Source organism: Amphiura filiformis, chromosome 15 (genome assembly GCF_039555335.1).
Source record: "Amphiura filiformis chromosome 15, Afil_fr2py, whole genome shotgun sequence".
NCBI lineage: Eukaryota > Metazoa > Echinodermata > Ophiuroidea > Amphilepidida > Amphiuridae > Amphiura > Amphiura filiformis.
In genome coordinates this window covers 52,292,081-52,306,334 of record NC_092642.1, presented here as the reverse complement: position 1 = coordinate 52,306,334, position 14,254 = coordinate 52,292,081, and the positions used below count along the sequence as shown (strand labels likewise).

The 14,254-nt window shown below is 38.8% G+C and overlaps 1 protein-coding gene across 1 annotated transcript in view; it reads left to right on the top strand.

Moving 5' to 3' along the window:
• The window catches only part of LOC140171825 (protein bicaudal C homolog 1-like), a 134,175-nt gene that overhangs the window by 101,557 nt on the left and 18,364 nt on the right, over positions 1-14,254 (top strand). Inside the window, 7 exon segments of the mRNA XM_072195158.1 lie at positions 2,922-3,001; positions 3,697-3,909; positions 5,185-5,418; positions 6,362-6,568; positions 7,291-7,422; positions 8,252-8,420; positions 13,519-13,680. Coding sequence (XP_072051259.1) covers positions 2,922-3,001; positions 3,697-3,909; positions 5,185-5,418; positions 6,362-6,568; positions 7,291-7,422; positions 8,252-8,420; positions 13,519-13,680 — 1,197 coding nt within the window.

Sequence of the window (14,254 nt, the reverse complement as noted above, 5' to 3'; positions counted from 1 at the left end):
GCCTTTAAAATGCTAAAACCCCAGAGCTTCCGGGGGCGCTGCCACCTGGACCCCTGCCAGTGGCCCTAAGGTGGGCCCCTTGACCCTACTTGTGAGGGGCTTTGCGGCAAGCCGCTCGCAGTGCGGGCATAGCTCGCACCTTACATTCCTAATCAGACTCCATTCGGGGGAACTGAACAACCTGGCCCCACCAGCTCCCACCACTTTCAATGTGTTGCGCACGCCACTGAAAATGAGACCAAAACCAATTACTTCCAAGTTTGAATTTTCTATTTGAATTTATTTTTTTAATACTCAAGGGGGGGACACTTGGAATTTGTACTAAAAAACTGCTGAATTTTACTCTTTTAGGGTGATTTTATTGAAACATTGATCCAAAATGTCTAAATATTTCTGTAGAAACCCACTCCATTCTCTAGGGCTGGGAAACACATTACTCCTCAACTGAATTCCAATAAACATGTTTTAAAAAGTGCCTCTTTAAAATGTAGAGAATAATAAAGCACCACAATATCCATAAGCAGTCACAGGAGGGGATTGACTAACGGGTGAGTTTTGTGGGCTTGCTTTAGGGCCTCTGTTGTGGATCCCTGCTCTATGTGGCCAGCACATCCCATACATGTATAGGCCTATACTTTTAAAACATGGATGCCACATTTTGTTGCAATCTTGCTGTTGCTAAGATATGAACTATAAACAAAGTAAATTGAAAACAAGAGACCTGTGTGCTTGTCTAGTGAGCATACCTCTGTATCAACTTTCAAAACATCCGACTCGCTGCATGCGCTTGATGGCATCACAAACTGTCAATTGACACACATTATGTAACCCCAGAGAAGATGTATTACACTTCCCACGATGCATTATTTTTTAGTTCTTATAGTTTTTCGGTGTTTGTAGGCTATGCAGTTCAACATGGGTCTTTAGTAACAAAAAGTATCTTGATGATCAGAGCACATCCTAACCTTAGAAATTATGGTAATTTGTTGCCTATCGTCCCATGTTGTCTATTCTCAACATGAAAAAGCCATGTTTACAGCAGGGAAGTGAAATGTCTGTGCAAATAAATAGGAGTGTCATTTGATTTTCGAAGTGGTGTCATATGTTGCAAAGGATTCTGGGAAGGGTAAGAGATCTTCTCTGATGTAACCCTATGAGAGTAACCCTAGAGGTGAGTAAAGGGATGCTAAAATAATGAAAAGGCATGACACTGCATAATATCAGTAAGAAAAGGGCATGAATAAATATTCAAGACAATATTGTTCTTGCTTTTTTCTCACAAATCTGGTACTGCAGCAGAATACTGGATTTTGATGCTGCTTTTTTATGGGTGTCTGTAGTTTTGCACAGGATTTTTTGTGGAATTTCCAAAATGTGTCCCCCAAAAACTCCCCCGCAGCCCCAGAACTCAGATTGAGTGTGGATGTGGTAGAAGCAGATCTTATATTTGCTTGTGTATTATGGGTACTAGTGGCAGAGGCTCTACCTTAGAGCTAGCAAGAAGTGGACTTCAATCCCTGAACTTTTGAGGGATATTTTAAACATACTACATGTAACTTGAAAAAGTTGTTTCTTCTTGAACATTTTTTCTCTGAAAAGTGGATTTTCATATTTTTTCTCTGGGGAGGGGGGCTGAGTATGGGTCTGATCGGAAGTAGTAGGAGCTGTTGTGTGAAATTTTTAGAGAAAAAAATCTTTATGATGTGAGAGGGTTGTAAACGCTATGGTACCTTGTGAATAGCGTCCTAAATACCTGTTTGTTGTTGTTGTTGTTGTTGTTGTTGTTGATGTTGTTGTTGTTGTTGTTGTATAATTTTCTTGCCAACTTTTCAGTGTACATACTAAAACAGGTGTACATTTCCTTGATATAAAATAGACATACATAACAATGCATGAGACCTTTTGGGTTGCAGATAGCAAATAAATTAACAATGATAGTTTCCGTTTGTGATGAAATGTTGTTGAAATTGCCATGCAAGTTATTTTGCTACTGGTGTGATACCCAAGCTACATAGGTGTTTTAGTCACACTTTGCATTCAATGTTAATTGTTATACATTGTATGGTGACACCAAGGGGTCTGCAAGTTTTTTGGAAGTTAGAACATTTTTGTATTCTTTTTAAGTTTAATTCACAGTAATGCATTGAAAAACATTGTTCATGTGATATTTGCATGTCTAATGCAATCAAAAAAGTAGTACAAAACAGAAAAGCACAGAGAATCGGGTTAGCCATGTTATAAAATTGTATTGTGTCATATTGCTTACATACATGTAGTTCAAGTCTTGTTTGTATGGTATGCAGGCCTGGGAAAAATGTTCCTTTCCTATCCAGCAAACATGCAGTACTGTAATGTAGGCCAATATTAAAGTCTAATACTGGGCCCCCGGAATTAGTCTAATAACGGTTAGCACACCGGTGTGATACTGGGCCAGTACTGATGCTAAACTGGACAAGTAAAAATTTCTGTTATCGAGCTTGTTCTCCCCTTTCCCCCTTTCACTCATACTCTTTCATGACTCTGTAAGTTCAGGCTCAACCAGCAAATATACTTTTCCAGTTTAGCACCAGTACTGGCCCAGTCTGACACAGGTGTGCAACCCTTTTTTTTTTTTGGCCCAATTCCGGGACCCAGTATTGGACTTTATTGGCCAAGCACTGCAATGTTTGCTGGGATATGGAATGATAAGATCAATCCCCCACCCAATTTATTGTATGTCTTTGATTGGGAAAGCTAAAGTTCCCTTCTAATGCTAAACTTCTTCCTGGGAAGGAGCTTCCAGGATTGTCTTCTTACATGTACATGTACATGTACATGTATATCCCAGTTGCATGATGGTTGAATTGGAATTAAGATTATGTGATGACTTGTTCAGCCTATTATAAGATAGTTAACAAATATCCATTTTTTTTGTCTTTCAGATCCCCATATTAAAGTCACAGGGAAACCAGGGAATGTGGCATCTGCTAAAGACAAAATCATGTCAGTTTTAGACACAAAGGTAAGCAGACTACATGTACACAAATAATTATAATCCACAGTAACAGAAAATATCAGACTTGCACACTTACTGAAACTTGCCACAATCTTGATTTTGACAGTATCAAAATTCTATCAATTAGTAACAGAATAGGCGCAAGTTTTGATCTTGTTTTTGGTACATTATTTAAATGTGTATCAAATCGTAATTTGATTGAGTTAATTTGTGCAGTGAAAAGTGTAACAAACTCTCCCAATTGATCTTGCCCTCCCCTGTTGCTTACCCCCCCCCCCCATATAAAAAAATAGGAAATTACAATTTTGCAGAAATTTCATGATTTTTTACCCTTCCTTAAATTTGCTTTTCTCCCATGCCCTTCCTCTGGAAAAACATTCCTGGAGCAGCCACTGCTGCTAAAGACATGTCAGTTTTAGACACAATAGCCCTTTAGAGCCTTTAGACTGTGGCAATCCAAAAACCAGGCTATATCATAGGCTCTGGCTATATCCAAAGAAGTGCTAAACCCAATGACCGCTCCTTCAGGTAAAGCGGTCACTGGGTTTTAGCAGTGCTTGGGGTATAGTGTGATTAAAAGGCCCTATAGTAGGGCTAACACATAACTAGAACACAACACAAGCCACATTGCCAGAAAATCTTAAGACTTCACACTTGCTCCCTCAGAATTATTATCTCTCCTTCAACTTTTTTTTCTGCAGAGCAATAGAGTAACCTTAAAAATGGACGTCTCCTACACAGAGCACTCGCATGTGATTGGAAAAGGAGGAAATATTATTAAGAAAGTAATGGAAGACACCGGATGTCATATAAATTTCCCGGATTCGAACAGGGGTAAAAAAAAAAAAAAAAGTAACCAAGTATCTATTGCTGGACAGGTGTGTGGGGTGGAGAAAGCCAGATTTAAAATAAGGGTAAGTGTTGTTACTACATCAACGTGCTATGAAGAGGAACGCCCCCCCCCAGCCATGACTGAATCCTTTGTCTTCTACTTCTTCTTATTGTGGACACACATGCTATACCATTTTTTCACCCAGATGTGGGTCGATCCTTCGTAATTATTTCGTGTAAGCTAATCCTAATCCTAACCCTAATCCTAATCCTAACCCTAATTTTGTGTATAATTACATGAAGGAGTAACCCAGATGTGGCAGTGACGTCAACACATTGAGGCAGCTGTTTCGTTCGCGTATAATGCAGCATCTTAAAGTGTGTGTGTATGTACGCCAGTGTTTTGAGCGAAAAATACTAGCAATTTGAGACTGCAGCCAATGAAATGTGCACTGACGTCACTGCCACATCTGGGTGAAAAATTGTATAGATAATTGTGTTTCAGCCAGAGCTGGATACAACTCTTAGCAATATCATTGTTCTCTGCAAGGTCCTCAGCTTTGCATTCTTGTTCCAATAGAGGGCATCACAATTACAGAACACAGTAGAATTGTTCATAAATGTCAAAAACTATGTAACATTATAACTTGATGTATTTCTCATTTTTAACATAATCTTGTGCATTTTGCATTTAACCCATCCTTGACTTGGGATGAGTGCTATATTATACAATTCATTACAGCATTAATACACAGTTACCCCTATGATATTATGTCCAATGCTATACAATGTTCAAGGAGCAACCTTCATGTGGATTGTCAGCTAGACTATATCCTCTTCATGAAAAAAGTTTCATGCAGTCCACATGATTTTCATTTCCATTAAGAATAATCTCTAAATTGATTGCACTGACAATACCTGCTGAACATAAAATCGATAATAGGCCTAATTTATAGTTAACTGTATATTTAGTGTCCACATCAGTTCCGGGGCACTGTGAATTCACAGACTCCTCCGAATTCACAGAACGTCTGTAAATTCAAATACTCTCACTAACTTCTTACTGCATTTTCAGCTAATTTTCTTTCAAGGTGCTTACATGCAGTTGTTTACCTATATTGTTGTGGTTTAAACATTTGAGGAGTCTGTGAATTCACAGCGCCCCCGAACGGATATAATGTCATCCATCTCAAAGTTTTGAAAATATTGATATCTTTCTCTGGTGTATTTCAGTGGTATAAATTAATTTTGTTATATCTTGAAGTTCTCATTTTAAAGTTAATTAAAAAACACCACTCTTAAAGAGGATTTTTACAATCACATAACTTTTCAAAAAATGATTTATTTCTCCCATGCAGGAATTACTTCCTCTGGTGCTATTCTTTGAGCTTCCCATAACATGCACCCCCATGCCAGATATGAACTCTCCCACCATCCAACAAATTGTACAATCATATAATGTGTCGGTCAACATGAAGCAGAGATCACGGGGGTATTCAACTACGGTGACAGTGCGAGGGGCTAGCAATAATGCTGCAGGGTTGAAGGAAGGAACGCTGAGGCTAATGGAACATTTGACAGGGAGTTTAGGGGTAAGTATCACTGCACCCTGTGTTTACAGGGTGCAGTGACAATTTCTCTTTCAAAGTGACTTGTGGCCAGACTCCTGTGTATAATTGTTGTTGTTGGAAGGGGTCCGACAGTCCTCGCAGACAAGGAGTCTATGAAGTGAAGCAAACAGGATTAAGTGCCTTGTCCATAGATACAATATGTTGGCTGCGATGTGACTTGAACCAGTAACCTACAGGTCTGGTCATTTATCCCACAGACTACTACAGACCAATCGCAACCAGTCAAAGCCCCCATGTTTTGTATGCTGTGAATTCTCTCATATTCATGAGGGCCGATTTTTCATTGGTTCTTGTCTAACAATCACGCCAGCTTTGTGTGCCTTGGAGCTTTGTAAAAATATGTGGTACATGCGCAGCAGTTTCGCCTGTCGCATTTCATGGAACAATCGGCCCTCATTATCAGGTGATGCTGAGACTTTGACTGTTTGGAGTTGGTCTGTTATCTCTTTCGTCCATGGCTAAGCCACAGGACACGAAATTCTACCGTTTATTTATGACCATCGATGGCATGCTCAGAAACATTCAAATGTAAGAGCACACTTGAGGCTGAGTATGGCTGAAATAAGCCCAAAATAGGCAATTTTGCATGATGTTACAGAAAATCCACCTCCGCTGGGCATGCCATTAATTGACAAAAACATAACATAGTTGTCTGATTTGCATGAAATGAGGTATGGTAAAAATCTTCTGACATATCCAGGCAACTTGAAGGAGAGGGGAGCCCCTAAGGTGACTTCATTTCAACAGGGTTTAAAAAAAAAGCCAATAAGCAGAACTCGTGAAGAAATGAATAACTGCATAATATAATTAAGGCATCAAATCAGTTTTGGATGTTGAGTATAATATTATTGTTGTGTTTATTGTAGTGCTGAAAATAACCTGTATCTTTTATTTCCCTCCCCAGGTAACTCTACCAGTGAGCACACAGATTGAAATAGCCCCGCAACATCACCAATTTATGATTGGTAGGGGTGGTCTCAACATCAAGCAGATCATGCAAGGCACAGGGGCTACCATACACTTCCCAGATCCAAATAATGCCCAAAGAAAAAGCTCAGTGTTTGTCTCGGGATCCATTGATTCCGTGATTATCGCAAGACATTTATTGATGGTAAGTTGCATGTGTGACGATCATTTGTACTATCAAATCAAGTCAGATTTAAAGAGGAGGCCCCACCAGAGCAGTTCATATGGTGTGAACCAAACCTGCCTGGTTATCAAATTAATCAGTGACAAGGTTATCTGTGAATATGACAGGTGCTAATTGATGTTTTTAAAACATTAAAATGTTATTGAAACATTAAAATGTTATTTCATCAATTAGCACCTGTCAAATACAGAGATAACCTTGTCACTGATTAATTTGATAACCAGGCAGGTTTGGTTCACCCCAGAAGAACTGCTCTGATTGGGCTTCCTCTTTAAAGGCCTAGGTTTATAACAAATCATTCAGATGATATGGTTCCAGCCAGACCTCTTTGCTGATTTCTGCAATAACATTTGAACTTGACTGTTTGCCAACTGTTCAATTTAACAATAAGAACTATCATTTTACCAATCAGTGGCACCAATTTCCTTTTGATATTGGGGGATTGGGATGACTTGTAAAATACTTGAAGCAGAGCAAAATTAGTTCTTGGGCTACCAGAATCACTTTCCTGGTACAAATGGCCATAAAATGTTGCATTTTCAAAGTTAAAGTGGACAAATATGTGGCTAAATTTGGTCAGATACACATACATATATGCATAACAATAGGTAGGATGAGAAGAAATTATTATAATATTATTGTAACCGTAATAGTAAGATTTGCAATACTTTTTTTTTCTATAGGGTTGTTTACCTCTGGTGCTCATGTTTGATATTAAAGAAGATGTAGAAGTGGAGTCCTCCAAATTGGCTCAGATGATGGAACAGTTGGATGTATTTATTAGTGTAAAACCAAAACCTAAACAACCTAGTAAGGTAAGAAAGCTATAATTAATGGTTAAAGTACCATTTGTTTTAAAGACTTGTAGTACCCATAACCCTACTTGAGTCCCAATTTCCGTGCTTGTACTCGTACCTATGGCTTTGGACCTGGACCATGGCCTGGGACCTGTACCTGTACTCAGGAACCGGGACCCATACCCATACTTATGATGGGTCCCAGTACTACAGGTCTGCCATTTGGGTACATTCAAAATGCTATTGTAACAGAAAATAGATGAATTAGAGATTGAAGACACACCATTGGGGTGATTGAAGGCACCATTGGCCTTTTTTTGACCATGGTCCCGATTTTTTTTGCTTCAGAAATCTGTTCGTTTTCACTATCCATGCTGCAATTTTCAAGACTTCAAATAATATGTATGACCCCATTTACAGTAACCAGTTCATGTAGGGAGGTGGAATAATAATAATGTTGCAAGAAATCTATTCCAAAACTGGAAGCTGTCTTGGACTTTCAGCTTGAAATCTGCAGGTGTTGACTAAAACAAATCAGAATTCAAACCTTCATGTAAACCCAATGTGGTTTTTCACAATGGTTTCTAAACATGACGTTTGCTTTCTTTGCACTTCAAAATTCAAATAATGGATATACCTTGTCATCAGCAAAAGTTGCATTTGCTTCTAGATGGAATTTTTTGCATTGTTTTTTGCTGACAAGGTGATATCAATGGCAAACACTAAAAATGTGTTCTATATGTTCTCGTAGTATGTCAATATGAAGTATAAAAGTGTAAGGGACCTTAAATTGAGCCTTGTGGAATACCACACATAGATTGATGTTTTTCTTTATTTTTCTTTGCAGTCTGTAATTGTCAAAAGCATTGAAAGAAATGCGCCAAATATGTACCTAGCGAGGCAAAAACTACTTGGACAGGAGTGTGAGAGCTGTGCTGCACATCATGCAGGGAACCATGGTCGAGGACTTAATGGGACGACACTGCCACTCACAGGGCTTAACGTTGGCTCAATAGGTAGGGATTACAAGTTATTTGGTTGATTGATCGATCAATCAATTGATCGATCTATCAATTGATCAATTTATCAGCCAATCTTGTATGTAGAGTAAAAATTGAATAAACAAGCCAAAGGTACAAAAGGTTACTATTTCAAGTAGTATATCAGGTATATTTCAAGTAATATTTTGTCGGTCGACATGATGTCACTTGCGATAGATCGCTTCTTCCTATTGGTTGCTTTCGCCGAGATTTGCCCGTTCCATCTCGCTCCCTCTGACACGAAGGGGACATTTAACATTGCACTCAATGGGGAAAATCATGATCACAAAACATGCTATAAAATAAATACCTCTTGATGAAACAATTCCAAAAGTTTGATTTCTTATCAGAGGAATCAACTTTAAATAATTACCAAGGCAAATTGGTATTTTCTGTGCTGAGAAAATTGACTTGAACTGAAAGGCTCTGTACAAACCAATAGGGATTTCGCGAGGGTGTCCCCTTTGACAGACATGAGAAATGGGAAAGTGCAATAGATGGAGCAACCCCGACTGAGAGGATATCAAAAGTACAAGTGATTGAAATTAGTTCTGTCTTTTATGCCATATTTGAGTTCTGTTACATCGCAAGAAGGTTGTGCTCGTTTTGGTCATGCCATAGATTTCTAATAATATCCTTATTATTAAAAAACAATAGGTAATCGGATACTAACATATCTCCAGATAATTCCTATTAGTATTGTTTTGTTCACTACCCCACAATTATTACCAACGGACAGGCAGAAACAACCCTTCCCATGCCTCCTTGAGCACCATCTCCGTATCAGTGTGCGTGCAATCACCATTTCACAGAATCGACAGGGATTGATTTCTGCACCAAGCAGGGGTTCTGTATCATATCGTGCAGAGGTTAATATAGGGTTATGTACAAACAATGATACTGATAACTTGGTTATATAAGTGGTGGTTCAAAAATCTATGGTTTGAAGGAATGTTATGATCCAGCGATGGTTTGTCCTTCATCAAATAAGTTCTTAGGAAATCAAATTTTGGAGGCTTCTTGGGGTATACATGTGTTTTTATTTCTGTAAATTGTGGAAAGTTCAATAAACTCACAAGATTATTTGATTTTCGTATACTTTTCAACAAACAATGCTTGGTCAGGTGTTCTACTTTAAAAAAAAAAGAAAAGAAACAGTATCCAAAAAGGGCTTATTTAACAAAAAATATTATCCACCTAATTTTACCCGACAATTATTTTTTTTAAAGGGGCATGGGGGCACTCAACATTCATTTGGCACTGAAATTTGGGAACTGAGAAATCACTTTTTGATCAAATATGTTCTTCTGAACAGAAATTTTTGGGAAATTATGTCTAGTGAACTAAATTTGGGCCATATTATAGGTTGTGCAGGAAAATATTTGAACTTAAGAGCTAAAAATTTTGAGAGATCTAGTCAAAGTGAAGCTAAAATACTGGAGCATGATCCTGAACTGATTCTGAAAACTGGGATCTTTGACTGCCACACATACCCATCTCACCATTACATGTGATTGCCTCCCCCCCTGTCCCTGATGAGGCCCTTATAATGCCAAATACTCAAATCGTTTTGACTGACCTCTCTATTTTTAATCGTTTTTTATTAGCACTAGCGTGTCCAGGGGGGGCTTTGGGGGCTTCAGCCCCCCGCACGCACGGACCCCGAAAAAAAAAGAAGAGGAGAAAGAAAGGAAGAAAGAAAAGAAAAGAAAGAAAAGAAAAGAAAGAAAGGAAGAAGTAAAGGAAAAGGAAACAAAGAAAGCCAATGATAGCCAACGATATTTGAGCCCCCCCCCCCCACTCCCTTCCCCGCTTAATGGATTTAGAGTACCCGGTATGCCGCCATATTACAGGCCTATGATACGTCAGAATAAACGTAGGTAATCCAGGGGAATGGAGGAGATATGCCGCCAACATTTTAAGTGAGATTGGCGGGGGGCTGGAGTATCCTTTTGCACTGCACCTCCCAAAAAAAATCACATAGGCCTATACCTTTTTTTCTTGATAATTTGGTGAATTTAGACTAAAAGAGGGCCTGAAATTATGCATTTTAGTTCACCAAATACACAATTTTACATAAGGGGCCCCATAGGGGGCCAGCCCTCAGACCGCCGCAAATGCTTGGCCTGCCAGTGTTGACAAGCTTCCTAAACCCACGATCCAAAAATTGTGCATATGTGATGCGATCAAGCAAAATCAGTCGGAACTCAGAAATATTGATTTTGAGATATAGCCAAACAAAGGAACTATTTCCTTTCTATTATTACTATTACTATTCTTGTATTGGACACTCTTTAATTGCTCATATCTTTGGAACTGATTGTTTAATTTTAATGGAGTTTTCTGTAACATCTACCTTTGTAAATGGTTTTTACTATCCCATAAGAAACTGAAAATTTAATATCTCCGAGTTCCGACTGATTTTGCTTGATCGCGTCACATATGGTTCTGGTTCTGGTTCTGGTTCAGGTTCAGTCGGAATCACAGTCAAGCTGCATCTTCTCCAACATTCTTTGAAGATTTGGGTGGTCAATGTGCCGTGTGTGTCTCTCGTAACTTCATGGAAGAATAAATTAATTACTTATACATGTAGCTGCTTGAGGTCCTACTTTTGACCCCAACTGGTTCCAGTCTGTAATTGTTCTGGGAATGAAGCTGTATCTGTGGACGTCTTTCTTTACATGCGGCCGGTAGATCTTCTGTGATCCCCTTCTGTTAGCCCTGGTGGTCTTTGTGAGTTGAATGATGCTATCAGCCTTGATCCCCACCTCGTTGTTGATGATTTTGTTCATCATCTGGATTCTTGTTTCTTTCCTCCTGTGTTCTAATGTCTCCCACTTCAGCTCCTCTATCATCTGAGTGACACTATCCCTTTGTTTGTAGTTGTTGAGGCAAAACCTGGCAGCTTTCCTCTGGATTGCTTCTAATGACTGTACATCTCCCTTCCTGTATGGATCCCAGACACTACTTGCATACTCCAGTGTTGGTCTCACAAGAGTTTTGTAGGCATTCTCTTTGATCTCCCTTGAACTTCCTTCAGTGTTTCCCCACAGAAAGTGTAGGCCTTGTCAGGTGGTAATTTGCTGTTAGAGATCTTCATAACAGAGCATTTGCTGGGGTTGAAGGACATGGACCAGGTGTTTTGCCATTCTTCTAGCTTGTTTAGATCTTCCTGCAATACTTCAAATTCCGCTGTTGATTTCCCGATGCATAAAGTACGCAATCGCTCTGCGAAAAGTCTTGCAGTACAGCGTAGATTCTCAGGAAGGTCGTTTATGTATATCAGGAAGTCTAGGGGGCCTGTCACGGTACCCTGAGGAACACTTGATATGACTTTCTTTGATTCAGATGTTATGTTATGATATATGTATATGATCGATGTGATTTATTTTATATAGAGTAGACACTTTCTAATTTTTCTGCGGACTTTTTGGAAACTTATATTGAATGTATTTTGATTTTTTTTTCAAAAATGTCTAGTCCAAATCAACCAATTTTGGCAAAAACAGAGCTGGTTTTTCAATGATATGGGCAAAATATTAACAAAATATTCCCCAAAAACACATTTGGGTCATCCGGCTGGTATAGAACTACCTATATTGGTATCGTCTCATCGCCTTTTTTTTTTAGTATTTTGCGCCTAAAAGTATTTACCAATTTGCATGATTACAGTTTCAAAATTTGTCCACGAATGGCTTCAATTTGGGCCTTCATTTAACCCATTTTCAGATTTTTCAAACTAAAATTGTACACAATAATAGTGCCAGAATGGTCCACCAAATGGCTTCAATTGGGCCTTCAGTTTGCAAAAGTTTCTCACTACTGAGGGAGGCACAGCCCCCCTCAGACACCCCCCTACGTCGCGCAAGCGCGACGCAATATACTTAGTGGCGCAAAAAATTTCGATTCAGCCCCCCCGCAGTAACAAATCCTGCACACGCCCATGATTAGTACACACATTTAGTGCTCCAAACATTTCACACTATTACCAGCCTATTTGATCAGCTGTTAGGTATCCTATATAGACAAGAATTTGACAACCTGTTGGATCATTATCAAATCAAAAAAGCACATTCTTAACAAGGAGTTCAATGCTCTATCTCAAATTTACTTATTACAATTGCCCAAGGAGAAAGTTCAGTGCACATGATGGTTGGAGGAACTGTGTCTCAGTATGGAGATTGCAAATCAGCAGGCAAATTTTTCTTGAAATTTTGGTTTTATATACTGGTCTCCCAGTAATGAAATTGGAAATGTTTGGTGGTGAAATTATGCAATGTTGCAAATTATTACCCCTGGTCCACGATCCCTAATTTGCAAAAGCAGCTAGTATTTTTTTTTTCGTAAAAAAGAAATGCATGTTCTCTAAATATTGTCATCAAATGAGATTAAAACTTAAATTCTATACTGCCTACCAGTTCAGTTCATAAAAATTAAACTTCTACGCTACTCAAATTTGGTACATGCACTCACTGTCGGAGGGTTTTCACCTGCTTGACCGGAGTCTTCAGTTCAGTTCTAAACTTCTTGGCCTGAGTGGGCAGGAGAGGGGGGGGGGGGGTCACTGACATAGATATTTGTGTTTCCTCAAACACAGTTGTGCCATCTAGTAAAACATTTCTCATTGAATGGTACCTATGAGTTGCAGTTCATAACAAGCAAATTATGCAAACAAGCCAATGAATAAATGAACATATTTAGTGAGGGGCAAAACTAAACCAAAAAATAATGATTTGATAGTATATACAGTACCAACCTTTCATGTAACATGATAAATGTCGGTGATTGAACGAGCACACTTCAGCAATTATTCCGATGCCATTAGGATATATCAGAATCATTTTCGCTTCACCAAGTCCGCAACTAATACGCAAGTACTCTCAGCTAACTTAGATTGTGATTACCCCAGCAGCTCCCCATTTTACACCTGGGTGGAGTGAAGCAATTGGGAATTAACCCGCAACCTGTGATTATGAAGCTCACGAACTAACCATTAGGCCACCGTGCTTCCCAAATATAATGTTTTGATGTAACTTCAGTTTCTTCTCTTCACATTGATCACTCTTCTTTATAGGTATGTTAGGCCAAGGTGGTCTTAACATAAACACAGCTAACATACTGAGAATTAATGGACATAATGGTCTTAGTGCTGTACCTAATGCTTCACATAGTCCAGCAGCAACCAGTGCAACAGCACAATGGATGGGTACATCAAGTACAGCAGCAATTCAGCAAGGTAAAAGACATTTCTTGAACTCTTGAAAGAAACATTAAGTCTAGTTATATGTACATAAAACTACAAGAAAACATGTGAAAAGCTGAAGCAGATAACCTTGCCAACAATGCTAGACATATATAGACCATTCCTATAATTTGCATTTTCCTGCCATTGATGGGGTGAACATCAATATCGTGCTTTCTTTATTTTACAATATGTGGTGTGATCAAGCAAAATTAGTCTGAAGTCAGACATATTCAATTTTCAGTTTTTATAGGATTGTAAACAGCATTTGCAAAGCTACATTTTGCCAAAAACCCCATTGAATTTGGACAACCAGTTCAAAAGATGTGAGCAGTTACAGAGTTTCCAAAACAATAGGAAACAAAAGGAAATACTTCCTTTGATCACATGTTATATTGATGTGATATCGATGTTCACTCCACCAATGACAGGAAAGTGCCAGTCATAGGAATGGTCTATTAAATCTTAAGCAGTTGTTGCTGAGCAGGGATCTGAACCATGGACCTCTCAATGTCGGATTGATTGCTCTATCACTGCTTGAAATCGCATCTGAATTGCATCTCACATA